The sequence below is a fragment of the Diorhabda sublineata genome, chromosome 4 (genome assembly GCF_026230105.1).
Source record: "Diorhabda sublineata isolate icDioSubl1.1 chromosome 4, icDioSubl1.1, whole genome shotgun sequence".
Classification (NCBI taxonomy): Eukaryota; Metazoa; Arthropoda; class Insecta; order Coleoptera; family Chrysomelidae; genus Diorhabda; species Diorhabda sublineata.
In genome coordinates this window covers 4,835,682-4,863,614 of record NC_079477.1, presented here as the reverse complement: position 1 = coordinate 4,863,614, position 27,933 = coordinate 4,835,682, and the positions used below count along the sequence as shown (strand labels likewise).

General features: G+C 32.6%; 1 protein-coding gene across 1 annotated transcript in view; it reads left to right on the top strand.

Annotated features, from left to right (window-relative positions):
- LOC130442725 (acetylcholine receptor subunit alpha-like 1) overlaps positions 1 to 23,827 on the top strand; it is a 61,947-nt gene extending 38,120 nt beyond the window's left edge. Inside the window, exons 5-10 of the mRNA XM_056777070.1 lie at positions 2,541 to 2,721; positions 8,614 to 8,715; positions 13,994 to 14,273; positions 15,034 to 15,312; positions 15,757 to 16,013; positions 16,331 to 23,827. Coding sequence (XP_056633048.1) covers positions 2,541 to 2,721; positions 8,614 to 8,715; positions 13,994 to 14,273; positions 15,034 to 15,312; positions 15,757 to 16,013; positions 16,331 to 16,534 — 1,303 coding nt within the window. The 3' untranslated portion in view covers positions 16,535 to 23,827. The remainder of the gene's footprint in view (positions 1 to 2,540; positions 2,722 to 8,613; positions 8,716 to 13,993; positions 14,274 to 15,033; positions 15,313 to 15,756; positions 16,014 to 16,330) is intronic.
- The last annotated feature ends 4,106 nt before the right edge of the window (positions 23,828 to 27,933 follow it).

The window sequence follows — 27,933 nt, the reverse complement described above, 5'->3', positions numbered from 1 at the left end:
TGATCCCCAGTGTTTACAGCTATTATCTATTATCCCCACTCCTAACAAATTTCAGATTGTGGTATGGTTCTACTTGCCAGATATCTTCGTCTATTTCATACTCTCGCAGGTAGAAAATGCTTCACGTATGAAATAATTTCCAAATTCAATATTTCGAAAATGTATTCTGCCGTTCTATAAAGGAGAAAACAACTACTTTCCTGGCTTATGCCACGACTGATATTGAATTAGAATTCCTCTGAAAAGTGTCAATCGACCTTTCTTATCAATATTAACATCCCCAATGGCTCGCAATTGCGAGAGGCTGTAACTACTGACTAGTTTCGACGATATTACGTATCTTCAGAGCATTTTAACAACCTTCCTTCGGGCTTGAGATAACGACAACCTCAAAGAGCGTCGCTATTCGGTCCTTGTAGTTAAACATCTTCTTTAATGTCTTTAACTGCTGTTTTTCAATTTTGATATTTTGGCTATTGTATTCCGACGAACTCAATAAATTACTATCTCTCTAGGTGTTAAATTGTTCTTACTAATTCCAGCTACTGTCAAAAAAATCTATTTTTGTTTGTCGAAACTACTAATTTCCTCTGTACGTGATCATGGAATCTGAAAATTCACTTGAAAACTCCAAAGGCTCTTCTATAGGTGAATTGCCAGATGTAAAGGCATGAACATTCGGAATATCAACTCTACTATACCTGTATTCACAGCATATGAATATTCTTTGTTCTTCATAAATGGAAATTTGTAATATCACTGTCCAGAAAATGATTTTCAAACAAGCAATAATTTGATGTTGAGCATTGAATTTTACAACATTCTTCCCATTTAGAATACACATCGGGAAAGCGTTTGGGAAATTGAAAAAACTGTCTTGACAATTGACATTGACAGTAATGACATATTTTTATTACACTAGCGCCACTATTGGTGATCGGCAGAACTAAATTGTGTTGCCGAAATTTCCATGCAAGTTGGCCTTTCTATTGGATATGTTTGGTGGCTGGTAGTGATAGTGAATAGCATATTTTAGCAAATTAAATTGAAAAACTCATGTTTCAAAGAACAAAACAAATTAACATTAGCTGTTTTAACGTGAAGCAGATGCGATTTGGACCGTTGTTAAGCTGGTTTTTATCGTAACAATTGAAATGAAAATTACATCAACGCTTTTAGAAAAATACTGTTACTTGGAAATATCTTCAGCTCGAGCACATGCACTAATTAGTTTATATATTGCTATGTACACTTTTTCGACTTCATTTATATATTTTTTGCTAAATTAGGAAATCTAGTGAAAAGGTTTGTTACCTGGTTTAAAAATGTGACCCCATAAAATTTGTAGTTTTAATAATTCAAATTTGGGTATGTTGAATGACAAACATTATAAGTTTAATTTCAAGATGAATTAACACTATGTAAACATGAAGTTTGCCAACTTTTCTTTCAATGCGTCAGTTGAATAAATGAAAAATTTGTCTTTGATATTGTTGGGAAATCTATCTATGATTCTTTTTTATTAAAATTGCACAAGTTTTCATTAATTTTCACTAATCTACAAGATTATTTACTTCTGGTCGTTGATTAAACTAAGAACGACTGTCAGCCGTATCTCAGGACCGGATTATATTACAGCTTCAGGAGGAAAATACATTCAAAAAGTGGCCCCGTGGACACGTGGAAATTCATTTTCAAAATTCTACCAGAGGAAGTTTTTAAAATATAAAATTACCCAATTTTAGTGGTACTTTATATACGATAATCGGATTTTTTTCAACAAATTTCGTTCCAGAAGGTTTGGTATATCTCTTCAAATAAGAGGTGAAGGGAGTTGTAGCCTTATTGTGAAAAAATACCGGTTATTTTTAGTCGATTTTTATAAACTTCATGTTGTTTCAAAGAGCTTTTTCCAGCAGTACAAAAATTATAAATTTTAAGCAATTTAATTAGCAACGTGAGTGCTAGATGACGTTGTTTCATATATTGTGATTTCTCTTAATAAAGTTGAATAGAAGCTTAAAAGTTTTAGCAACTCTTTTGAAAGTAAACTAAACCAACAGTAAAATAACCGAAACCGCATGTCAACAACTTGTTCCCAAATGTGTGAATGGCGGGAATTTTTCTTCAAAGTCTTATAGGTTGAGATAAGTTGTGTGAATCAAAGTTTAAAACATATAAATAAACAAAGTCTTGTGAAATGAATTCTGCGCATTCATTTCACAAGACTACCGACTCTGTACAGTGTACGAGCCTCTGTAGTTCTTTAAACGAGCTGGTTTTTGAAAGATTATCATCAGTATACCACATATTGTATTCCTATAACCAGGACGCAATCATCAGAGTTCTCTAAAACTTCATTGAATATCTCTTCAGAATGCAAATTAGTCTTAAAATATGATAGCCTCGAGTAATAATGTCACGCAATACAAAATTGTCCACCTATATATCATAGGGGTGTAGTTGGAATTTGATGGAATAACCACAAAATTCCAAGTTGATACTTATCGTTCGTATTTTTCTTTTTTTTTTTTTTTCAGTGCGGATGGAAACTATGAAGTAACGATAATGACCAAAGCAATTCTTCACCATACGGGTACAGTTGTGTGGAAGCCACCTGCCATCTATAAATCATTCTGCGAAATTGATGTCGAGTACTTCCCCTTCGACGAACAAACCTGTTTCATGAAATTCGGCTCGTGGACTTATGACGGATATTTGGTATGAATTTTTAAATCGATTCAATTTTCTATTCAGTATAGACTGTCTCCGAAGTTACGTTATGAAAAATAACCGAAAGGAAAATGATGTATTACGTACGGCTTTAAGAATGAGACGAGTTAATTCAATAACGACGACTTTTTAAATAGTTTACATACAAAGTTAATTCAAAAGTATTATGAGGATTTTTTATATAAATAATAGAAATTTATTAATTTTAGACCAAGTTTACGTTTACGCAATTTCGAATAATTCACTTGCACTTTTCAAGTGTTTCCACTTTCATCACCCAAAAACAATTTTTTCTTAAAATAAATAAGCAACTAACTCAAACTACTATCCTTTAACTACTTAATAGCATTCTCGGATTTCTATTATATTTTGTAAACTAATCAACACACTTCACCAACCCCACCAGCAACAAAGTTTAATACTCTTGAGTCTTCTAAAGTGTCGAGGAGCTGGATTACTTTAACATTGGTATGATGATGAAGTCGTACTTCGCGACTCATGGTAAATTTCATGTTAATCTAGTCAATAGTCCGAGGATATACATTTATTCCAGCGAACTTGCAAAGTCTCTAGACCTTTCAAAAAAAGGTGTCTTCTTGCTCTGCAAACCAGACCTTCACAGCTTTTATTACCTCCTGGTTGGAAGAAAATTTACGATCTTTTAAACTTTTTTTCAGTTGAGGAAAGAGATGATTATCGAACGGAGCCAAATCTGGTGCTCAAGAGGGGTGTTCTAGTAATTCAAACCCTACATCACGAATTTTTTGCATGGCAACATGAGATTTGTGTGCAGGGGCATTGTCCTGCAAAAACAAAACACCTTTGGATAGCTTTCCGCCTCTTTTCTCTTCAATTTTTTCCCGTAGAATAGTCAGTAATGTCGAATAGTAATCTCCAGTTATTTTTCTACCCTTATCCAAAAAATCAATCATGATTACTCCATGGCAATCCCAAAAAACTGAAGCAAGAACTTCCCGATCGGTCATCATCTTCAAAGGAAAATTAATGCATGGAACTGGTCTAGGCTAACTAGATATTAATACATCCTCGTATCTACATCCAGATACTTCTAATGTACCAAAGTGCATCCACGATGCATTAACATGAGCATTCACGTGAAAATTGACCTCGTACAATATAAACTTTAAGCAATCATTGTTACTATTCTACGCTCGTGTACAAGAAGCGCGTTTCGAATAAAAAGTGAGCTTTAGTTCTGTTTCCTTCGGATCTTCGCTCCAACATTCTTTCTTTATTCTTTCGATCTTTGCATTTTTTATCTCGTCTAAGTTTTTTCTTCCAGAATTGGTTTATTTGTTCGTTCTTTTCTTCTTTTGTTTTCACTTTCGTTTTGTGCATTTGAAATATTCTCGCCACCTTTCCATAACTTGGTGATTTCTATGCTTTTGATGCTTTTTATATTATTTATAAATATCGTTTTCTCGTCCCATTCTTTCCTCATCAAGATGAAGAAAAGCTTTTCATTATCTCAGTATAACGTTAATTTCTGTCTCAAGACTTTCTATGTATTTATCTTAGTTTTTTTTCTATTTTCGTTTTATTTAACTTCTATTTTTTATAGTCATTCTTTCTGATTTAAACGTAGTGTCAATTCTATCTTTCTGTTTATAACTGCCTTTTTTATACATTTGTTTCTTATTTTCAATGTCCTAAAGACAAAGAATGGTTAATTATAAATCTGTATATTAATTATTTTGGGGGAATTTGGGGCTACTATCCTGGACCACAGGACCATGTTCTGTATGAAAAAAGTTTTTTTATGCTTTAGAATCCTTATCTACTTTTGAGCTAAGCTCTATATTTGTGCACAGCGACGACTTGATCAAACGTAAGACGCATCCGCTGAAAGAATGTCAAGAAACAAAAATGGGGAATTGTAATTTGGGGTGTGGAGGATATCTATGATCATCCAATACATTGGGAAGCTTGATTTTTTTGATTTGGGTCACGTCATTTGCTCGCTAAACGAATTGACTACAGAAAATGTTGAAGATCCTAACATTTGAATAACCTACAAGCTTCATTCTGTCCATGAATCTATAATTTATTTCTAAAACTTTGCAGAACAAATATTTGTATAATGAATGGTAGCTTCGGTAAAAACTTTTTAAACAGCCTACTCACGACATATTTTTGAACAAACTAGAGTTTTCTGTTAAGAATCTGTAATATTAGAAATTGTAAGCCTTACTACACAAAAATATAAAGGAAGACTTTCAGGATAAATGAGGTCATCACCAATGGTATAATACAATTCCAAAAAATAGGCCATCCTATATCACTTTGATTGGTTTTCGTTGCGGTAACATCTATAAATTTATACTTCATTTTAGAATCCGTTCGGATCAAGATACGGCAATCCGGAACCAGTACTTTTATCGGGCTATATTAGGGATATAAAAAGGTCATTGTTAAAAATATAAAACTCGTTTCAGCAAGGATTTGCTTCCGAATTCCATTTCTATTTCAAGAAAATAAAGTTTCCTGAATTTTCTCTGGTAAATTAAAACTAATAAAATGAGATTTTCAGATTTTTGCATTGCTTCACAAAAAACCGAGCATATTATATTTGTACTACTAATGCCTTTCTACATTGATTCTAATGAATTAAATCATGACCGAAAACGAATCTTTATATTTACAAACAGTTAATGTTTTGAGGGAACATCGAGACACAGTCAACAAAATAACAACTTTAGTTTTATCTTATTTTGGCCAATAAACGCATTTATTTTCATAACGACTTTAGAGGAAGCGGGTTTGTTTCATTTTACGATATAATGGTAGTATCAAACTAAAAGCTACATCGAAATATTTTCATTTGTCTGTCGCTTTTAGTGATTAAATAATTTTCAAACTAAAAGTTGAAAACCACGCCACGCCACCCCACGCCACGTATCGAATATGTGTGCATATGTTTTTCCATTTAATTCAATTCTGTGCGTACACATTCAGCTCACCACACGCATTCCCACGTGGAACGATTCAAATTTTCAGATGTAACCGACGCGTGTCAAGACGTGTGAATGCCCCTCTCTTGCCTGTTCGGAAGTACATATGATACCAATTAGGATCTTATTCCAATTCTCGGATCAATACATGTTTTTCACGATTTTTGTCGATTTTATGGACTCAAAATCTTCTTTTTCTCTTGCTGTGCAAAACCACAGCCACAACACTAAAAACTACCAGTGCTCTCCATATCGTAATCAAAGCTACTGAAAAATTTTCAGCGTGTCGTCACGTGGCGTATTACAAATGTGTACACAACAATGTACGTGAACCGACGTCGCATGGCGTGGGGTGGCGTGGCGTGTTGCTTGTGGTTTTCGACCTTTATGCTTTTAGTATTTTTGTAGATCGGTACACCGATAATACCATTAAAACTTGTGCATTTTGCTATAGCTTTATTGCCAATAGGAGTGATATATTTTTTGTTATTTTCAATGACAAGTATTATTTTCATTATTGGCCGAGATTAATCGATCTCCCTCTGTTACAAAAACAAGTAGTGAGATCTAATATTTGTTCTGATCCATCAATCCAAACTTTTGAAATAGCAAACCCCATCAATTTTTTTATGCCAGACATATCTAGGTATTTGTTTATTTTGGAATGATCTTGTCGCGAAAACCTTTAAAAACGGAATTCGTGGTCAGTGGAAAAATTCATGTGGCTTTTTATTTATGATATTTGAGTGTGTGATTTACTACCAAAGATGATATAAAAGTTAGTCCTCATCTGTTACTATCCTAGACGTTGTTTTTTATGGAAAAAGTACAAAATTCGGAATCACTTTAGAGCTAAACTCTATATTCGTGCGCAGCGATGCCTTGATCAAACTTAATGTTATCCAAGACCCACCTGATCGATATTTTGGAGATACATTCAAAATAAAACAATTTTGAGAGACATAAATGGCAATCATGATTTAGGATGTGGACGGTATCCAAAATCATCCAAAATCAATCTATCAGATAGATGATATTCTTCTAATGGTGATTGGTTGATATATCTCAAACAGAAGTCTAGATATATTGGTTATTTGTTCAAAATGGAAACCTCCCAGTGAATTCCTATAAAAATCCGATTTTCCAATAACGATTGTATTTTTAAGAGAACTCCGAGTTGTTTGCACCGTAAACATCGACTTTGATTTACTACAGAAAGTCGCCACTCTTTGGGGGGCTTGATTTTCGACCATTGGGACCAAATTTTCTGGGTACGTTCTCTGGAAGACCACTAAGATTGAAGAGTAGGGTGTTGTGGGAAATAACGCAGCTTATTTAAAAGTTTTCAGTGTATATGTTACAGACTGTTTATGAAAAGTAGACCATATATAAAAGGACTAGTCAGTATAGAATAGGACTGAGGATATTAGTCCATATGTGTAAAAAACTTGTCTTTTAATGAACTGTCTAGTCCGTTTGTAAAAGGTCTAGTTTATATATATACGGCCAGCTGCACCTACACCATATGCATATTTCTAAGATATTTAAATACTTTTTTTTATTTATTTATTATAGAAATGAGCTAGACATAAAAATACATACGTAAAGAATACAAATCAGGACATTTCATTTTTTTATTTGTTTGTACAACTTAAGCCATTATGGCCTTTAGAATTTCGACAAGCACATTTCTTTCATTGACATTTATCCTTACAATTACATTTTTTATAACCTTACCCATGTCCTGTCGATTGAGTAGTAGCCACCGATCTAAGAAGGATTTCCCTGTCTTTGGAAACCTCTTCAATTTTCGAAATGTTCACGTACTAAATTCTGAACGGCTATAGTATTTTGAAATCACTGTTTGTTGTGTAAAATCCATCTTCTGTGGCTTCCAGTACTACAGCTAAAACTGACCTAGCATCTCCTCTGCCTCGATCGACGTCTGGAATGAGAATTCTTACAGTTGATCCGATTTTCAGTTTTGGATGGGTGCTATCTGATATTACTTTCATTCGTTTTGCCTGTAGCTGTAATCCATCATTAGCAGCGTTTCTTGTCATTGCTATGTTTCTGTTTCTAGTGCAAAAACTGCAAATATTTTCCGAACATGGGTTTCCAACAGAAACCTTCTTCATTCACGGGATTGAATGATTTTCCGCTAATACTCCTTCCAGATGCTATTCTATGACCTCTTCTGTTTCTGTCTCCGATTGCTCCATTTCTGCATTACCAGCAATGTCAGCATGAATGGAATTAATCATATTTTGCAAGTCTTCTTCAGTTGTTACGTCGTTGAAATATCACAAATTCAGATAAAATACTTTGTAAACAACAGCAAAAAAGCGGTAAACTGTCCTCGTGCTTGAAAATACTGTCATCTGGACCGTTAACGTGGTTTTAAAAGAATAGCTTACCAAACATCAAATCAAATCATTTCATAACCCCAACTGACCTCCTAGAAACCCCAACCTTAGCTCACTTGACTATATATATGTATGGAATGTCTCCATGCGTTTTTCTTTGTAAACTAAGTGAACTGATCAGCCTGGATAATGATAGTGTTTATGTCTTTTTATGTCGCTAAAGAAGAAAATATCAAGTGGATGTATTTTCGTGAAAGAGATATATATTTTTAGAAGATGTATTTGTGAGAAATATGAATTCCGTAAAATGAGGAAAATAAGAAATTATTCACATTCATATATTTATTACAACGTTTTCATATTCTATAAAAACAAATGATACGATACGTCTCTGAACGAAACCAATCGGCTCTAGGCAATTTTATTTTCTCAAAATAATACCCTCAGGACTAAATGCATTAGATAAACCTCTGGGGTTCCATAACCTCTACATCTATAAGAAAAATCGATTTGTTTGTAGCAATAAATCCTCTGTTTTGTAGGTTGACTTGAGGCATCTCAAGCAAGCCCAGGACTCTAATAACATTGACGTCGGAATCGACCTACAGGATTATTACATATCAGTAGAATGGGACATAATGAAGGTAAGGATTATTGTTCGAAATAGAATAAGTGAACAATTAAAGGAATAGATTTATAACAGAGATAAGAGAATTAGTTATTCATTCTACATAAAAAACTTTAGGATGATAACTGGATGATAAAGTGTACTAGTGACTAGTACTTCTACATCTTTATATCTTCTATTTCCTCATAATAAACCTGATTAGAAACTCTGTAGACCTAAGAGACTCTCTTTTTTATGCTAATTTTTTTAATAAAATCAATTGTCTCCACTTGGAAACAAACAATACCTTTAGCTCATTCTTATCGTTGCTTGAATCGCCTCTTTATAAGAGTGCAACTTAATTGATTTTACTGTTTCTTACTGTTAATATCTCAGTATAGATCCACAACTTTTCCTCACCATCATGGTTACTGTGACAATCTTAGGGGCAGTACGAGGGTCACTTTGTTTGTTTTAAGATGCTAAGAAATTGAAGAGATTAGGATTGAGAGTGAATGAAAGCCTTAATTTTTTGAAGGCATTCCAAAAGAGTTTTGCTGGAGTGTGAGTCTTCCAAGAACTGGTGTTTAATGGGCAACGACAAGTCGGATTAGAAGCAGCAAATTCGCTGATTTAATAATATCTAATGAAAATATTCCTAATTTGATTCTAACCAATTAAATATAACAAAGTTGGATATGATTATTGAGCAGATCCGTTGTGCAAATAGTAATTGAGTAACCAATAAACACACGGCAAAGGGCTTTGTTATCAAAATATAATAGTAGTAAATGCTGAAAGGTTATGTTAATGTTTATCGTGTATGCCTAAATTTAGTCTGAATAAAGATTGTTTTGTGAAATATTAACGAATAAATATCCTAGTACAAGAAAAGTCTATTGTAATTATAAAAAAAGCGTAGCACGAGCTATTGTTAGGAGCACTACAAAGGAACGTTCTTGTTCTCGTGAGTTTATAATTATAGCATCGATTTTGTATAGCTTAAAATATAGTAGAATGACATACTACACTTCATATAATCTGTTTAAATACAGGTGCGAATGAAGTTTTTTCGTTCATTAGTTTATCCAATCTGTAGAAATTAGTTTTATCATGTTTTAAAATATCCCTAATGAGTTTGAACTAATTTTCCAAATACTTTTCTCAAACCAAGGGATGACCTATCAACTTAGTATATTTTTATTTCTTTCCAAAATAGGCGTTTTTGAACGCGATAGAAATTTCCAATGGCGCTTTGTTATGTCTCCTAGATTTTCCAATATTATAATAGGCTAGATGATAAAATTTGGAAATTAGCTTAAAACTATAGTATTTTGAGTTTTTAGAAAGGAACTTGAAATTGACCATGGAAAACACCAAGATTGTCTTGAATAACGTCACACCTTGCTAAACAGCCGTGTTTGTTTATGTTAGTCAATTATGTTTTTAAATAAATAATGAATTCCTCGTATTATAAATACTGTATAGTGCCCCAATGTAAAAGTACAATGACAAAAACGCCAAAGAAATTATTCATATACGTTCCAAACAAATACGAAGTGGTTAAAAATGGCAAGGATGCAAGATGCTCTTACTTTATCAACTGATTCCACAATTTATCTATTTATCTATTTATCTATTTATCTATTTATCTATTTATCTATTTATCTATTTATCTATTTATCTATTTATCTATTTATCTATTTATCTATTTATCTATTTATCTATTTATCTATTTATCTATTTATCTATTTATCTATTTATCTATTTATCTATTTATCTATTTATCTATTTATCTATTTATCTATTTATCTATTTATCTATTTATCTATTTATCTATTTATCTATTTATCTATTTATCTATTTATCTATTTATCTATTTATCTATTTATCTATTTATCTATTTATCTATTTATCTATTTATCTATTTATCTATTTATCTATTTATCTATTTATCTATTTATCTATTTATCTATTTATCTATTTATCTATTTATCTATTTATCTATTTATCTATTTATCTATTTATCTATTTATCTATTTATCTATTTATCTATTTATCTATTTATCTATTTATCTATTTATCTATTTATCTATTTATCTATTTATCTATTTATCTATTTATCTATTTATCTATTTATCTATTTATCTATTTATCTATTTATCTATTTATCTATTTATCTATTTATCTATTTATCTATTTATCTATTTATCTATTTATCTATTTATAAATGTATACAAAAAGAAGTGAATTTTGCAAAATCTAACATAATATACCACACATAACCTATAAAATGCTATGACTTGATTAATGTTTTATGATTTATTTGACTTTATTTTTTTTGATTTGATTTTATTTTCGTTTTATAAAATGTAATAATTTATACTCTTCTTATTTTTTCAATTGCCAAACAATGTAATTAATCATAAAGAGATTGAAATTAATTAAGTTATTAAAACTTTATATTCGCTAACCTCAAAATCAGTCAAGTATTTATATTTCACAGTAGGTACATACGACTCTCTGACTGGTAGCTGGTAATTATATAGACTTTGTTCCTCACATAATATGTACATATAAGTTTAAACATTGCGGAGTTCCGATGGACAGAAGTCGGTGTTCATTGCAAAAAATTTGTCAAGAATAACGGCGTCAATTTTGGGCAAATTACCGCTGTTTACTTTTTTTTATTACAAAATTCGCATCAACCGTATACTGGTTTCTTTCTCGGCGTTTACAGCCCCCGCAATCATCCAGATGCTCATTCGACAATCTGCACCCACAATTTGGTTGACTTTGGTCACTGTTTCCGGAGTTGAAACAGTCACTGGGCGACCTGGGCGTTGGTCATCTTCAGTGCTGTATCGGCCATCACTAAAGCGCTTACACCACTCAAAAACACGCGCACTAGATAGAGAATTGTCCCCATAGGCCTCTTGCAACAATTTATGGCACTCAGTCGGAGTTTTTTTCAATTTAATGAGAAATTTGAGATTGATACGATGCTCCTGGTTTTCGTCACCCATGGTTTTCGGTACGAGAAAAAAACACGTTCATTTCAAACCGCTACTGCGCAAATACTATAATAGTGACGGAAACGTGTTTTGGGACGTGCATAAACAAGATATCCAGATATCCAACGCACTATTTGTTTTTTACCCCACCCGTCTAGGGCGCCCTCTAGGTGCGCACTCTCGTTATTTAATAGCCAGACCTCGTATAGTTAATTTGCAATTGCAGTTGCTACATTTTGGTTCAGGTTTCGCATCAAATAAGTAGCTATGAGTTGCTGTTTGCTTTGTTAAATTCTGATTCTATGACAAATTATACCTTTCTTTCAAAATTAAACTGAAAACGAATTGTATTAATTGCTTGAAACTCGAAATAACCTGTTCACTTTATACGAAAATGACAGCTACAGCATGGCGAGGTGTGACGATACGTTTCCATGCGCTTCTGTTTAATGTCACGCAATTAAACGCTCCATTTTGTCGATTTTATTTTCCAAAAATATTATTAATCATTTATTATTTTAATAGAAAAGTTGTTTTTCTGTTTACTAACTATCATGGTTAATCATTAGAAACTCTAAGCCACCCGATTTATTATTAGTGGAAACAAGCCTATTATTATTTGAATACGAGAGAATGATTCGGGGGAATTGAAAATATAAACGTAACTATACTAATGCAAGGAAATCCAGTAGCTCTGCTGCTAAACATAAAAAGCATTATAAGAAAAATCTGACTGGATTGTTAGAAAATTTTATTAAATAAAATCCATCAGTTTGGCTTACAGTAACGTAATATTGATAACAAAGATGAAAGCGAAAGTAAAGCAGATATTAGAGGCATTTTGGAAGAGATTTCGAATTCGTATCAAAATTTGATTTCCATGAAACTGCGTATGTTTTGGTATATTAGGAATAGCAGTAATGCTAATGGAATTCGGGACTACGGCAACGCACCCTAGTAGAGAGAATCGAATTCTCATGCTCTGGACTGGTTCATAATGGGGAAAAATGGATTCTGGCCCTCGCGTTTGAAGGTGTTTTTAAAAAAAAAGTTTTTAGAAGGAAAGTGTGGAATCGAGATCGATACGCACCAAGGGAATCCAAAAAATCGAGAGAATTTTGTCTCAAGTGCATGAAAATCGTATTTATATTACCTAACCTAGCTGGCACTAGGTGAAGGTCAGGGTGACCACTCTAGTGGATGGTCTGTGTACTGAAATAACTGTTCCGCATGACCATGTACGAGTTTTGGATCTTCAAATCTTCCTATTTCAGTTATACAGAGCTTCTGTAAGCTGAATTTTTTTCTATTGAATAGGTAACCTCAAGAACTACAAAGAGGGGCATATCCAAGAGGATCGATTGTTGATACTAATCCGAAGATGAATCGTTTTTTAATAACAAGATATAAAGGTTTTAAAGTAAACAAAACTTGAAACTGGAAAACAAAATGAAAGAATACACGTGCAATAACGGCCCTTAATTAAAATTTTTAGATGTTTCCATAAAAACTTACAATGAAAAGTTTTATGGTCTTTGTCAAATTTCCCTTAGTTTTATTAGCTTCCAAACTGAAATGATAAATTGTTGGAACGGGACACAAGAAAAATATGAATCACCAAGTACTACATCACGTTTTTAGGGATGTCTTTACCATACCCTATTAATCTACTTTTATAGTCTTTAAAGAAAATTTGCAACGTTTCAATTTTTAAAAATATTCTGAAGAACTTAAATATTTCAACAAGGCTGAAAAAAAATGTAAAAAACTTCCATTCTGGATAAAATCACTTAAGTTTCATTATAGTATATTTTTATCCATTCACATCGTCCTAAAGAAATATATAGCTTGAGGAGTCCCGAAAAAAAAAGCCATTTACTCGTGATCTAACCCATGGTGTATTACATGATGTAAAGACTAAAAGGTGTGTTCTTTCCGAGGGCTCATTTTCGACTCGTTCTGCGCATTTCTTAAGAGCCAATGAGAATTCGCTCCCAAATTGGCGCGTCGTTTTGGGAGCCAATTATCATTGGCTGCTTCCCAGCTGGTGCGCTATAGCACACCTTGTAGTCTTCACATCATGGTGTATTACGTGTTGCGCATGAATGAATACAACTCTAGTTAAATCCCACTACATACTGCAACTGAGCGAATCGGGTTGTGGGTTGGTTATCCAACTGATCGACTTTGCAATGGAATTTCGCTTATAGGTTTTCATCAAGTAAATAAACTGATATATTCACTTAGATTTTTTTGGATGAAACTTTTGTTTTTATAAGTAAAAATTGTGTTTCATTTCAGGTACCAGCCGTGCGAAATGAGAAGTACTATAGTTGTTGTGAAGAATCCTATCCCGACATCATTTTCTATATTACCCTGAGAAGAAAAACACTGTTTTACACTGTAAATTTAATCATACCGTGTGTAGGAATATCATTTCTTTCCATTTTAGTATTTTATTTACCGTCAGATTCGGGAGAAAAAGTATCTTTATCAATTTCCATTTTGTTGTCCCTCACTGTATTCTTTTTGCTACTGGTGGAGATAATTCCACCAACTTCCATAACAGTGCCTCTGCTAGGTAAGTAAAATATATATAATCGTATAATATTTTAAGACACTAGATAGAAAACTTCTTTACAATCGTTTAAATACAAGGGTTATCTGAAAAGTTTCCGCACAACGCCCCATATTGGGCGCCAATTTGTAACCTTACTTCCCCGGCTGGAGAATATTCCCCAGCTTTTCAACGAAAGACGTTAGAAGTTAATTAAAAAAGGTGGAAGAGCTGGAAGCACATTGTGAATTAAATTAGTAAAAACTTAAACTATCCCCGGGCATTATTCTCCAAATTAATATTTACGGCTGCGAGCAATAAAAAAAGTTTCAGCAACAAATAAATTTATTGAAAAAATAATAAATTGGCATAAACTGTATATTCAAAAAAGAACAACGAATAAAAAGCAGTTATAAATGAAAAACAACTCAGATTTCTATATATTAAAGATACTGGGAGATGTATGGAAATCGGGATGGTTGAATCATGGCAAAATGAACGAGTAGGTAGAATAGATTTTAATAAAAAGGACCTTATGCTCTAGCAACTAAATTTATGATTTTTAAAAGTATAACCAAACAAGAATCTGAGTGGGAGGTCGAAAACAAATTAATTTCGTCAAAAATTGGAATGTTTCAATAAATCAGAAGAAAAGAAAAAAACGTGACAAGCCGGATGGCATGTTTTGGTTAATTTTTTTTTGAAAGTTACGTAAAACAAAATGAGTTTCTAATCTGATTATTATTATTGTGTTGGTCTGACTAAATTAGGAAATTTATTTTAGGTAAATATTTGCTTTTCACCATGTTGTTATGCACACTGTCAGTAGTGGTCACCATAGCAGTCCTAAATGTAAATTTTCGATCACCCGTCACACACAAGCTAGCACCTTGGGTTAAGGTTTTTTTTATTGAATTTTTACCGAAATTCCTCTTCATCGAACGTCCTCGGAAAGAAGACGATGACAGAAGTCAAGACAGCATGTTGACTGATGTCATTCAAGTTCCGATGATAGATAATTGCAAACCATACGAAAAAGCCTCGTTCGATAGCTTCGATTTAGGTAAGTGATTCACAACTGATTGAAAAATCCGTTTAAGCGATATCCTAATTAGTCCACACAACTCGCTAGAGTAAATTTCAGAAAATTGAATAAAACATTTAAAAGATAGACTTTTTTCTATTTATTATACATTTTTAGTATTGTTTTGTTAACTTTTTCATCAATAAACTAATGAAAATACTTATATCATTGAGATAATTGATTAATAAACGTACAAAAACTTTTCTCTTATATTTTTCTCTTGAAAATTATCATCATTGCGAAAGTAATTGATTCATCACAACTTTTTGATTCTTACTGATTCATTTCATGTCGTCATGTTATCCGTCAATACATACATCACATATTTGCCGTAGCGCGTAAGATTTGTGTTGCAAATGATATTCTAAGTTTTATTTACTTATCAAAATATATTCTTATTTGAAAAATTGTTTTTATTTACAGGTCTTCCACCCCCTAGGTTTGAAGTACCTCACAGCGGGGGCTTGGGTTCTTGTTTTGGAGAACCCCCGTTTCCATTACCTCTTACGGGAGGTGATGAAGATCTGTACAGTCCTGCAAGTTGTAGGACAAATACCTTCGATGGTACTAGCGATATAAGTCCATCGTTCGACAAGATGGATATCCATGATATGGAAAAAACAATTGCCGATTCCAGATTTATTGCTCAACATGTTAGGAATAAGGATTCATTTGAAAATGTAAGTATAGGTTATTATAATAAAGAATCACTTTTTACATTTGTATGATAAATTACAAACCTACTATATGCAAAATAGAGGTAATGATATAAATTGATAAAGATTCGAAGACGTTTTTCTTCAAATTTTGTTTTAAACTACAACTGCAATTTTTTTTTCTTAGTATGGCGATTTGGGCTTGTTCTCTCAGTGTAAGCTACTGTATTATACGTCAAATGACGTCATTATTTTGACACGATTTACTCACAATTTTCGAGAACTAGTTGTCGTCATAGTTTATCGTTTTCTGATCAAAAATTTTTGTTTGTTTTTTGAAGGTTGCCGAAGATTGGAAATATGTAGCAATGGTGCTCGACAGACTATTTTTGTGGATTTTCACATTGGCTTGCATCGTTGGCACTGGCATAATAATCTTCAACGCTCCATCTTTGTACGACACTACGAAACCTATCGACGTACTCATTTCGAAAGTGGCGAAAAAGAAAATGGCGTTACTCAAAATGGTTCCCGAGGAACTTTAAATCATTCACAGATTTTATTCAGCTGTCTATTTTTTACTATAAAAAAACCATTAAAATAAATAAAAATCACGAAATAGAAATTATATACGTACGAGTATAGAGGTTTTTTTTATGTTTGTAATTAATGAATTTTTGTTTTGTTCAAATTTCTTTTATTGATATCAAATTCTAAAATTTGTCAGCACAACAAACATACAAAATATTTCATTAAAAAATTCATCTATTACCCATACACATGGCATATTAGACACGTGACACGTAGAAAGTTATAGTCTGTTTTAATGAATGAGAGAGTAATAAAGAGATAAAGCATTCGTAATCCATGTCGTATCACGTCTCTTAGTAGACAGTTAAACACATGGTCCACATAAGCCCACAATTAACTGTCTTTTTCCAGTTCACACTTTATTTACAGCTGTTTAACATCACTCAAAAATATCATTTCTCCATGATTTTCTACAATTTCATCAATTTTCTTTTCTAAAACAAATAACAGTTCTTTTCTAGTAGAATCATGTTTTAACTTCTTACATACGTGACTTGGTACGTAGTATTTGCCAGCTAGATTATCAACGTTTTCGTAGTGGGATTGTGGCAAGATTAAAGACCAAAGTGTACTCTAATATATTCCGAGCTTTAGAATACTTATGTATTCATCGTCTGGTTAGTTAAGAATTGCGGTATGATAAATTTTTTAATATCTCCTAAAAAACAATAGATTCTTCAACTTCAAAATTCAACGCTCAAATTGACACTTGATGAAAATATTAAGCGTATTGATTTTTTGTATCAACCGTCAATTTGAATATTGAATTTTGAGGCTGAAGAATCTAATGTTTCTTAGAAGATATAAGTTCGAAATATATTAAAGTTAGTACACTTTGGTGTTTAATTTTGCCACAATCCCACTAATAAAACTCTCACATTCTTATATACTATATTCTTTGAATGATTCTATCCTGTCAATCTTTTTTCAAAAACTTGGTTTGATAATTTATTTTTCTATAGCTCTCAAGTGATAACTTGCATTATCCATTAATATTGTAGAGGTATGAGGAAGAAGTTATATCATTTGTTTGAACCATCCATGTCCTCATGGTAGTTACCGGAGCGTATATTCGCACCTTTCCAGATGATGTACACCAGTAGATAAATTGTTTAAAAAATCTTGACCTCAACTTCCTCCTCATTTCTTTTAAAGCCTATAATTTTTTCTCCATACTACATATCTCTTCTTTAAAATGGTCTTACTTGAATGCTTTTTCTAGCACAAACCTATTTCTTTTAAAAGTTTCGAAAATGTACTTCCACATTTCAGAATAATCTAAATCATGTCGAAGCGTGGCAAGAGCTTTGCTTACTATTGGAAATTATATTCTAAAAAAACTAAGTCTTTTTTGCAAATGATTTTCTATTTGAAATGTTGGTTTTCCTGGTGCTGTTTTAAGCTCGCAACAAGTCCTTAAATTATAGATTTCTCAACACCAAACGTACTATTAACTAATTCCACTATGTCACCAACACTTTTACATAAATGCTTGTGAATTATTTAAAAAAATTAAATGTTTTCTAATTCCTAGCATTTACAGGCAAATAAGTACTTATTTGAAAAAATTGTATGTATACCAGCTATGGTATATTTCATAAACAGGGCTTTTGGCGTGCCCTATTGTTCTATACAGCTTGTGGTCATAATGGACCAATAAACGTCGGAAAATTTTAATTATCTCAGAGTAAACTTATTTTTAGGAAATATTCAGATTATTGTGTAATAATGTTTAAAATAACCTTAGTTTTTCATTAGAAATTAGGTGTTATTACTCTCTGGTACATAAATATAGACTATAGTGTAAGTAAATGTCTGATATGTAAACAAATTGCAATCAAAAGTCCTCGAGAGTTAGATTAATAGTTAATTGAAAAAATTAGGAGCTTTAAGGTATGAAATCAAAATTATATCATATACTATATTAACCATGGAGTACTAAACCTCAATTTAGGTACCTTATTATTAATAAACCTTCGTCATTGTGACTAACAGTATCTAAAAACCAATTAAGAAAGTGGTAAATGAAACAATAAGAACAAATAATTATCCATTTAACATTTTTATTGATGGGATATTAAAAACATGCACATTTTGTGCCGAATATTACAAAACTAAATATGTAAATAAATGCTTACACAGACTGTTACATAAAAAATTCAAATAAAAATGGCTTAGAGAACACAAAAATTATAAAAAAGTCAATATATTCCTCAATTCACATTTACTGCCTTTCTTTGAAACTGCGTCAATTCTATCCTTGACACTTCGGTGTTGTGCAGGTAGATCCCTTCTTTTTCTCAACCAAGCATCAGTCAGTTTGTCCGACAATTCACACATGTAATCAATCCTTGTCAATGGCTTTCCTTTCTGTATATGATATATCAATTTAATTCTGCTGAATTAATATCTATATTGGTGAAACGAAGAACTACTTCCATAAATGAATCGTTAAAAAATAGTTTCAAAGACTCCAGGATGTTGTCACTGTATCCAGTTTGAGGGGTAGGGTCTTGTTTTATGTGGACAACATCAATACTCCGCATTTTTCCATATCTCACCAAGCTAGACGTCTTCCATTTCTTTCTGTTTTTACCCTCTAATCCTTCAAAACCTGGTTGAAGCATATATTTACTTGAACCTCTCTTTTATACTTCCGAGCAGCTCTTATCTTCATCAAGTGATGTTCTTGTTGATCAAGTTAATGTTCTTTTGCTTTCTCTTCTTTCCAGAATCTTGTTTTTTTCCTCTCAGATTTCAATTTCCTCGATTAGTTCAGCGACCTCCTGAGCTTCAAGCCAATCTGTCCGTCAAAATGACAAACACATTTTACTTGTAATACTAAAGCTTCGTCGAACAGATGATGTAAGTTTTATTTAAACTTACCTGGTTAAAATCATTAGAGTTCAATGGTTCTTGTTCCTACTTAGTTCAAAGGGCACTGAGCTGGGGAAAGCACTGCTATAGCCTGAATTTCCTAACCTTACCCTCAAAGGTTATACCATAAATTGTTCGTAAAGGTAGTCGGAATGACGAAGATTTAGTATTCCAGGGTTGTATGAAATATCTGAACCTCAAAATACTTAAATTAATTCTATTTATAAACATGAGCCTTAAACTGAATCTATATTTAAAGATAATCTGATTCAAGTAAGTTTTTTTACTATAAAAACGATGTAATTACAAAAAATTTTATTGTAAATCAAATTTGTTTGATTTGAAACCCGGATATCTTAAGGGCAACCACTAATATGTATAGTATACACATCATAAAAAACACAAAGTTACGTGGACATACCTGTACTCATAATGTGTTATACTGTGTGGAAATAATACAAAAAACTATTTTCCAAGTGTTTATTTTTCACAAATAATCCTATAATTATAACATTCTGTCACTGTGTAGTCCAACAGCTGATCTTATCAGGCTTACCATATTAAATAGTTCAAAATCACTGACAATCATTCTACTCCATTAAATTTCGAACGTTCTCCGTTATAAAAAAAACACCCCACAGTGATTTCTTCGCATTTTCGTATTTACTTTGATAAATATTGCAAAAAACTACCTTCTGGCACAAAGCACATTACCATCTTACACAACAGTAAACTAATTAAAAACTTTTTAAATAACTTTAAAGAACACACACTACCTGACAAACTTTGTTTCGAGAGTAAACTATAAATTTGAACAAATTTATTGTTCGTATCCAAAATAACGAAAGTGAATAATATTTATACTCATCAAATTTTATAATATAGCCTTGTTGCCACATTTGGCAATGATTTATTTAGTGTTTCAATAAATTTCAAGACACTATCGATTATAAGAGATATTCTGAGGAAGGAACGTTTACTTACCCGTAACTGAGTAACTTGATCTTCTTATCGAACCTATTAAATTAAATGATGTATCACAATTTCAAAAATTTACCAACCAGGATTTATACTGCACATTAATTTTAATTTTGAATGAATTATTAGATTAAATTTGGAATCTGATATCAAATTCATTTTGTTATTTGAATTATTTGTTAATTAAACTGGAGCACTTTGTTGAGAACGTTGTAATGTCTATTGTCTATAAAATATTAAGAAATAGAAGTTTGGAAATCAAAAAATATTATAAAATATGACATTTTACTGATGAAAAACCACACTAGAATGAATCAAAATTATTAGTTTTCAAATATTTAATCATAAAATCATATTGTGGCAATGTTTGTAATACATACAGGGTTATTCGCTAGAAGTTACTGATTGATGGAAAAGAAGAATAAAATATTTGTGGTTGGGGTTGGGTCATATATCATCTATTAAAATTAACAAATTCATTCATTTTGATTTCTCTAGTCAATCACAAGGATAACAGTGGTTAATGGTTACAAAAATTGCTTGATCTAAGATATGTTTGTTTTAAATTAATTGTTTAAAATATTCCAATTGTTATACTTTCTGTTAAGTAATGAAAATTTAAAAAAATAAATAAAATACCAGCAAATAAATGTTTACTGTTTATTGACAGCTGTATAGAAATCGTATTTAATGTCAAATTCTCAGTACTTGAATAATAATTTCATATCTTTTATTTGCTTTGTTTGCAGCTTAAAGATAACTATAATTTCAAATCCCACAGTACATTTAATTAATTTTATAAACTACATCTCTTATATTATTTCGAAATCATTGTGACAAAAATGAATATGTACTCTGACTAGTCTCACAAAGAACGCACCAGAAATTTATATCCACGTGCAAAAAATCTGACAATCACTCAGCCAGCTGTAATAAGGTCATCAACTTTCCACCACTTTCACCGAGACTTCCACTGAAGCACTACATTACTTTTAGTCATACTCTGCACAACTATGAATTTGTTTGATCAATTGTTTGTCTGCTAATACTTCTTCAAATGGACAGATTGATTTTAGTAGACGCACAGTATGATTTGATGACTTCCATTATGAAATCTTTGTACAGTACATTTCAGAAGTAGATATGGACGATGCGGAACAGGACCTCTTAATACAGGACAATTTACAAAGTGGTATTTAGTCTTGTTTTGTTATATTCATATAGAAATTTGTTTTTTCTTGATTTATTTCTACGCCAACTTTTCCTACTTCTGTTTACAGTTTGTTGTCCATATGTATCCAGTCTTGTTTGACTCATTTCTTCATTTTTTATTTCTTCTGTTAGTGTTTCCCAAATATAGTGTCAATATATTACTAATAACAAATTGCTATTGAAATTTTAATTTCTGTGTACTATTATTCATTACGCACTATATTATGTATAATTGAATTACTCATGAGGATTTTATTCATTTTGGTATTGTTGATATAAATATCGTAGTTGGGATTTTAACTAATATCCCAGGATAATAGGCAGTTGGCTGATGGCGCGCCACGCACGTCTATTCTCCCGGAGTATTAGCTAAATGCCGGACAATAGATTATTCGTCGAAAAATGACAAAGCGTTTGTCTATTCTCCTGGGACTTTAGCTAAAATTCGGATAATTGAATATCTATATCTCTTCTAGCGAAAGGGCCAATACCGAAGCCAATTTCAATGTTTGTTTTAATTTTGAGTTCACACTGAGATTCGCATTGACACTTGCTTAACTTTCCGTATTTTCCTCTTTCTTTCTTTCTCTCTCTCTCTCTCTCTCATTGTCTCCAGATTCATCAGTCGTGCTGTCGCTTCTGTCGAACATACAGTGTCTTGTCCAATTTTGTAAATTATTAATCAGTTTAACTGAAAAGTCATTTGTAAAAACTCTTTAGAATGGAGAAGATCATTGTTGATCGTGAAAATTTTGAAAAGAAGCTGAAAGAATTTTAGCTAAAGTCCCAGGAGAATAGATAAACGCTTAGTCATTTTTCGACGAATAAACTATTGTCCGGTATTTAGTTAATACTCCAGGAGAATATGTATGCGTGGCGCGCCATCAGCCAACTGCCTATTATCCTGGGATATTAGCTAAAATCCCAACTTGTCTATTGACCTACGACATAAATATACCTACAGATTGCGCGCCAAAAAGTCAGTTTCGATGCTGCAATAAGATATAATTACCAACTGCCAACACGTTATAAATGATTAATACCCTTGCTTGCACAGTCGATCAAAAAAAACAACGTGTTGATGATTCAGAGCAGTGTTCGGCCATGTTTACACATAATAAATCATATTTTTTGCGTCGATTTGTGACTATTGACTATGAAACATAGATCCATCACTTCACTTCGGAATCAAAACGATCATTATCTGATTGGACTGCAGCCGGTGAACCACATCCGAAGCTTCCCAGTCAGTTAAAAGGTTATGGATTCAGTATTTTGGGATACGCATGGATTATTGTTCATTAACTATCTCCAGAAGGGAGAGACAATCAATATCCTAGGTGTGTTCTGTGGTGCAAACTATACATAATTATTATACGTACGTCAAGCTAAAGATTGTGCCGCAGATAACTTTCATCTCCATCTTTTTGTAACTCATTCGATATTTTCAAGGCTTAAATCGTCGTTCGTTTTAGCTGAATATTGAGCACTCAATCGGCAGTTATGCTAACTGAAACTTTCTATGAGATATTTGAATAAAAGTTGCGAATAGTATAATCCGGGAGTGTCCCGCTTAATTTTAGCCGATTGGTAATCTTAAGCTGGAATAAATATGACATTAAAATCTACTAATTTATCTAAAAAATCATTTAATTGAAATTATTTGTTTTGTTTATTAAACTGATTCGTAGAGTTAAAAAAGATTCTTGTTCAAAAATAATTTTGTGGCTACTGTCTCAATTTAAAATACCTATTTTTATTAATAAACAATTAGAGCTTGTGCCTTATATAATATTCTGAAGTTTTTTGTACACAACATGTTATTAACACACTATTTTCTCACGTCTTAGTAGTTCAAATTTGAGAAGCACTTTTAAATATCAATAATGACATCAAAACTCCAGATTCTGTTTATTCGAAATGATTTTAATCAAATTGGAGACCAGTCACAATGCATATTAATCTTATTTTAAATAATCTTCATTGTTATTATTTTTAGGTGTTTATAAACTATTATTGTAGGTATTCAAAATTTGACAAAAGCAGAAAAGTCGCCGTTGCAAGACTAAAATTGCGATACCGATGATAATCACTAACATAGTAATTGTTATGTTATGTAATTGATAAATCAATAATATTATAATGTTAATAATTGTTTCATTTGTAAGAAATAACATGTAGACGAGTCGATTAATAAAATTTTCTTATTAAGTAAACAGTTTTTTTATTTATATTTATTCGAAAGGTAATTTAATTGTTACATCTTGTAAACAAAAATAACTAAATAAAGATACAAATAAAATAAAATTTCAATATACAGAAGAAAACCACAAAGAATAGTATACCATATCAAAATTAAAGCAGTATGCAGCATGCCCAGAATTAAATATACACATCTCCAAAAGTCTTGGCCCCCCTTGGTAATTTTTCGCAAGTTTATTTTAATTTGAGGATTTTTTGTTTGCAAATGTATTCGTGTAAACATAAGCAGAATTTTGTAGAATAAATCCGAAAAAAAAACAAAATAAAATCTTTTTTTTAAGAAAAAAATGTGAATACTGAAAATAACATAACTTAATAACTTGTGTTTCCACCTCTTCTTGCAATTAATTCTCCAACGCGTCTTGGCATGCCACGAATTAGCTCAACAATATGCCCATTATTGGGCATATTGTTCCACTCTTCTTGAACAGCTGCAGTTAGGTCCCGGAGAGTTAAAGGGGGGTTTTCTCTATTGGATATTGCTCTGCCAAGATAATCCCATACATATTCGATGGGATTCATGTCTGGCGAGTTTGTTGGCCAGTTTAATCTTTGGATATTTCCCTCTTGTAGCATATTCTGTACCTTTGTTACGGGATGTGGTCTGGCATTATAATCTTGAAAAATGAAGTTTGCTCCATATTCGTTGCGCAAAAGTTGCACGATTGCTTGGATAATGTTTTGAGCGTATATGGCACCGATAATTATTCGCTCAATAAGAATAAGTAGAGTGCGGTGACTATACATTATACCCCTCCAAAACATCCACCTTGATAAGGGACAACGCCTCTTGCGAAAATTAGTAGCTCTCGTCTACCTGGGCCTCTCCAAATTGTTTCCCGGCGACTATTACTCTGTAGGCCAAATCGTGACTCGTCAGAAAATAAAAAGTTGCGCCATTGGAGTAAAAGCCAATTCCGATGCTCTTCGGCCCATTGGCAACGTTCAGCTCTATGTCGAGGTAGAAGTCTAGGTACCCTTAAAGGTCTTCTTGACCTGAGATTTAAAGAATGTAACATGCTTCTTATGGTACTTCTCGAAATTACTCTTCGGTAGATATGCAAAAAATGACTTCGTTACCGTTATTCTGCGGTATCTTCGAGTGAAATTAGCCATATACTGATCTTCCCTCCCTGAAGTCACTCTAGGTCGACCAGACACCGGCCTCCGTGCAACGCCACCAGTTTCTTGAAAAAGGGCCACTACCCGCCTTATCGAAGTTCGCGGCATATTTAAACGCCTAGCAATCTCATGATTTGAAAAAACCTCTTGGTGTAGGGCCACAATTCTTGCTCGATCAAATTGAGAAATCGGATTTCCTGGCATCTTATACAAACTTCAACGAATACTTTCTATACACACTACAATTCAAAACTGACTTCTTTTACAAAATTCTGAATATTTTCATACGAAAACAAGTTTTTGCTTCCTAATTTCTTTTATTTGTATGATAAGATAAGAAGGTGTTTGTAAACAAAAAATGCTGAAATTAAAATAAACATGTGACAAATAAACAAGGGAGCCAAGACTTTTGGAGGTGTGTGTATTATTAGTAGAAGTCGTTTACAAAATAGAAGGTACTTTCCAAAAATATGCCCTCAAATTATTGCGAAATGCGGGAAAAGATTATATCGATTTGATTTCAATTGGCAAATGATTGTGCATTTTTTTGCATTGTAAAATATTGAACCACGTTCATAAGTGTATAGCCGTGCAACGACCTTTCTGAAGAGTCAGAATTTTTAATCTTTTAAAGAAGTTCCGCCAGTTAACCCTGCTGTTTACTCGTAGTGAATATCTAAGAGCTCTATTTTGTACTTTGAAGATTCGCTCAAATTGAGTCGCAACACACGTACTCCTGAAGGGAAGGGCATATCGGGGATGCGACTCAATAAGGGCATAATAGACTGTTGAGGAGGTAAATAAGTACAGTTCTTTGGAAACTGATTTCAGCGCAAAACAGGAGGAACTCAATTTCAAAACTAGTGTCGTCTGCAAATAGACATATTTTATCACTGATGTCTAGATAGGCAATGACGTTTATAAACAAAAGGCACTCCACATTCTATTGGCTTGCAAGAAGACATTACATGGTTATTACAGTATAAAAATTAATGCACTTATAACTAGAGTTGCCACCCGTACTTTATTTATAATAAAGTATTTACGTTAGGTAATTGTACTCTATACTCTATAACAACAATAAAGTACTCGAAAATACTTCGCACCTTTATAGAGAAATCACTTTATTAAACCAACTTTATAGTAGTAATGCATTAATTAAATTTCAAACTAATACACTTTAGAAATTTCTCTTTTATATTGTCAAGCGAAGGTCTAAATGGTGTCTTACAAACCAAAAAAGCAGTGTCCGTTGTTTACTTTATACGAGTGAAATTTTTATATATTGTCGTTGAGTGCGACAAGTCAAGACTTGCAAGTACCGATGATTTGTTTATTATTCATCAAATCTGAATTATTTCTTTGGTGTTTATGATTGTAGTTTAGTCCCAGTTTCCTTTGTACTGTATTTTATACTTTTTGAACCCATCTTTTTGTAACGTTCGCATACTATTTGTTTTCGTTTTCGCAAATTCAGACTTGTAAGTTTTAAAATAGGTAAAACCAAGGAATTATTGGTTGAAAGTCTTCATAGTCTAGGTGAAAGTAACCGTACCATTTCCGTCGAATCAAAAATACCTCGACATACCATGGACTACAACGTGAAAAAATATACATCCACCAGAAGCTTTGTCGGTAGAAAACGTTCAGGGAGGACTCGAGAAATCTCAACCGCTGAAGATTGTATGTATTGTATCAATCAGTAAACGTGATCGACGGCTCACGGGCTCAGAGATAGCGACTCAAAACGATGAATCTAGAGATCTGCCTTTAAGTGAAAAGGGGATAGATAAGCTGGCCTTTTTTGAAACCGTGGCAATGAAGAAACCTCTTTTAAGACGTCGAAATAAAATTAAAAATTGCAGTGGGCTAGAGATTTATGTCATGTTTGAGATTTATGGATGTAAAACAAGGCGCGCACTAAAGTAATCAGCAAGTGACGTGGCAGTGGCGTGGTGACCAAGTAAACAAATGAAGACGCGCGCATCAAAACGGAGTAGCGGTAACGTATATGCCAGTCTGGTGCCACTCATCGCGAACATGTTTAATTTTCGACGGGAGAAACACAATTCCTGAAGTTTGTACCCTTTTTTTGAAGCATAGTTCGTAGTTTTGTCGGTAAATTGCAAATTGTCACCTTCTTCATTCGATAGAAAAGTTTAAATTTCTGGTCGTCCAAGTTCAAAGCCTTTTTATAAACGTTAAAAATTCCAAATTTTTTATTTTTTGCCAGAGAAGATGAACCCAAAAGTGTTTTTCTTCTTCTCCTGATTTTTAGCATTTAGGTTAGCAGGCTGTACAAATAAAAGAGCATCTTCATCCTCTGAGGACATTCTGGACAGAACTGATAAATCGGTGACACCATACGTTGTTTGCCACTGTAGTTTGCATTAAATCATTTTCATACCACTTCGCCGCTATTCCATCGCCACGCCAAATGTTCACCATCGCTACCATTCCAATACCTCACCACTACCACACCATTTCAGTGCGCACCTTGGTTAAGCGAAGAGTATTTTTGTGGAGGTCAAAATAGTACGTTTTGGTCAGCAACTGATGGCAGAATATTTATTATCCAGTAAGACAACGATCCCAAGCATTCCTCGAAACTGTGTAAAAAGTATTTGAAAGAGCTGGAAACAAAGAATGTAGAAAGAAGGAGAACATCTGTCTATATTAAAAGTGTCCATCGAAATACATTAAATAAAGGTATCGCCAAACCAAAATCAATGTAAATTGCTTTTAGGTTATATTTACTATGAAAAAAGAACATTAAACTTTTTAACTCGGCATACCTCAATTCATTTACAATTATGTACTACATTCATATACAGATTTCCTGAAGATATACAACCGGCATTGCATATTCATGTTCGTAGTTGCTAAACTAAATTTGTGAATA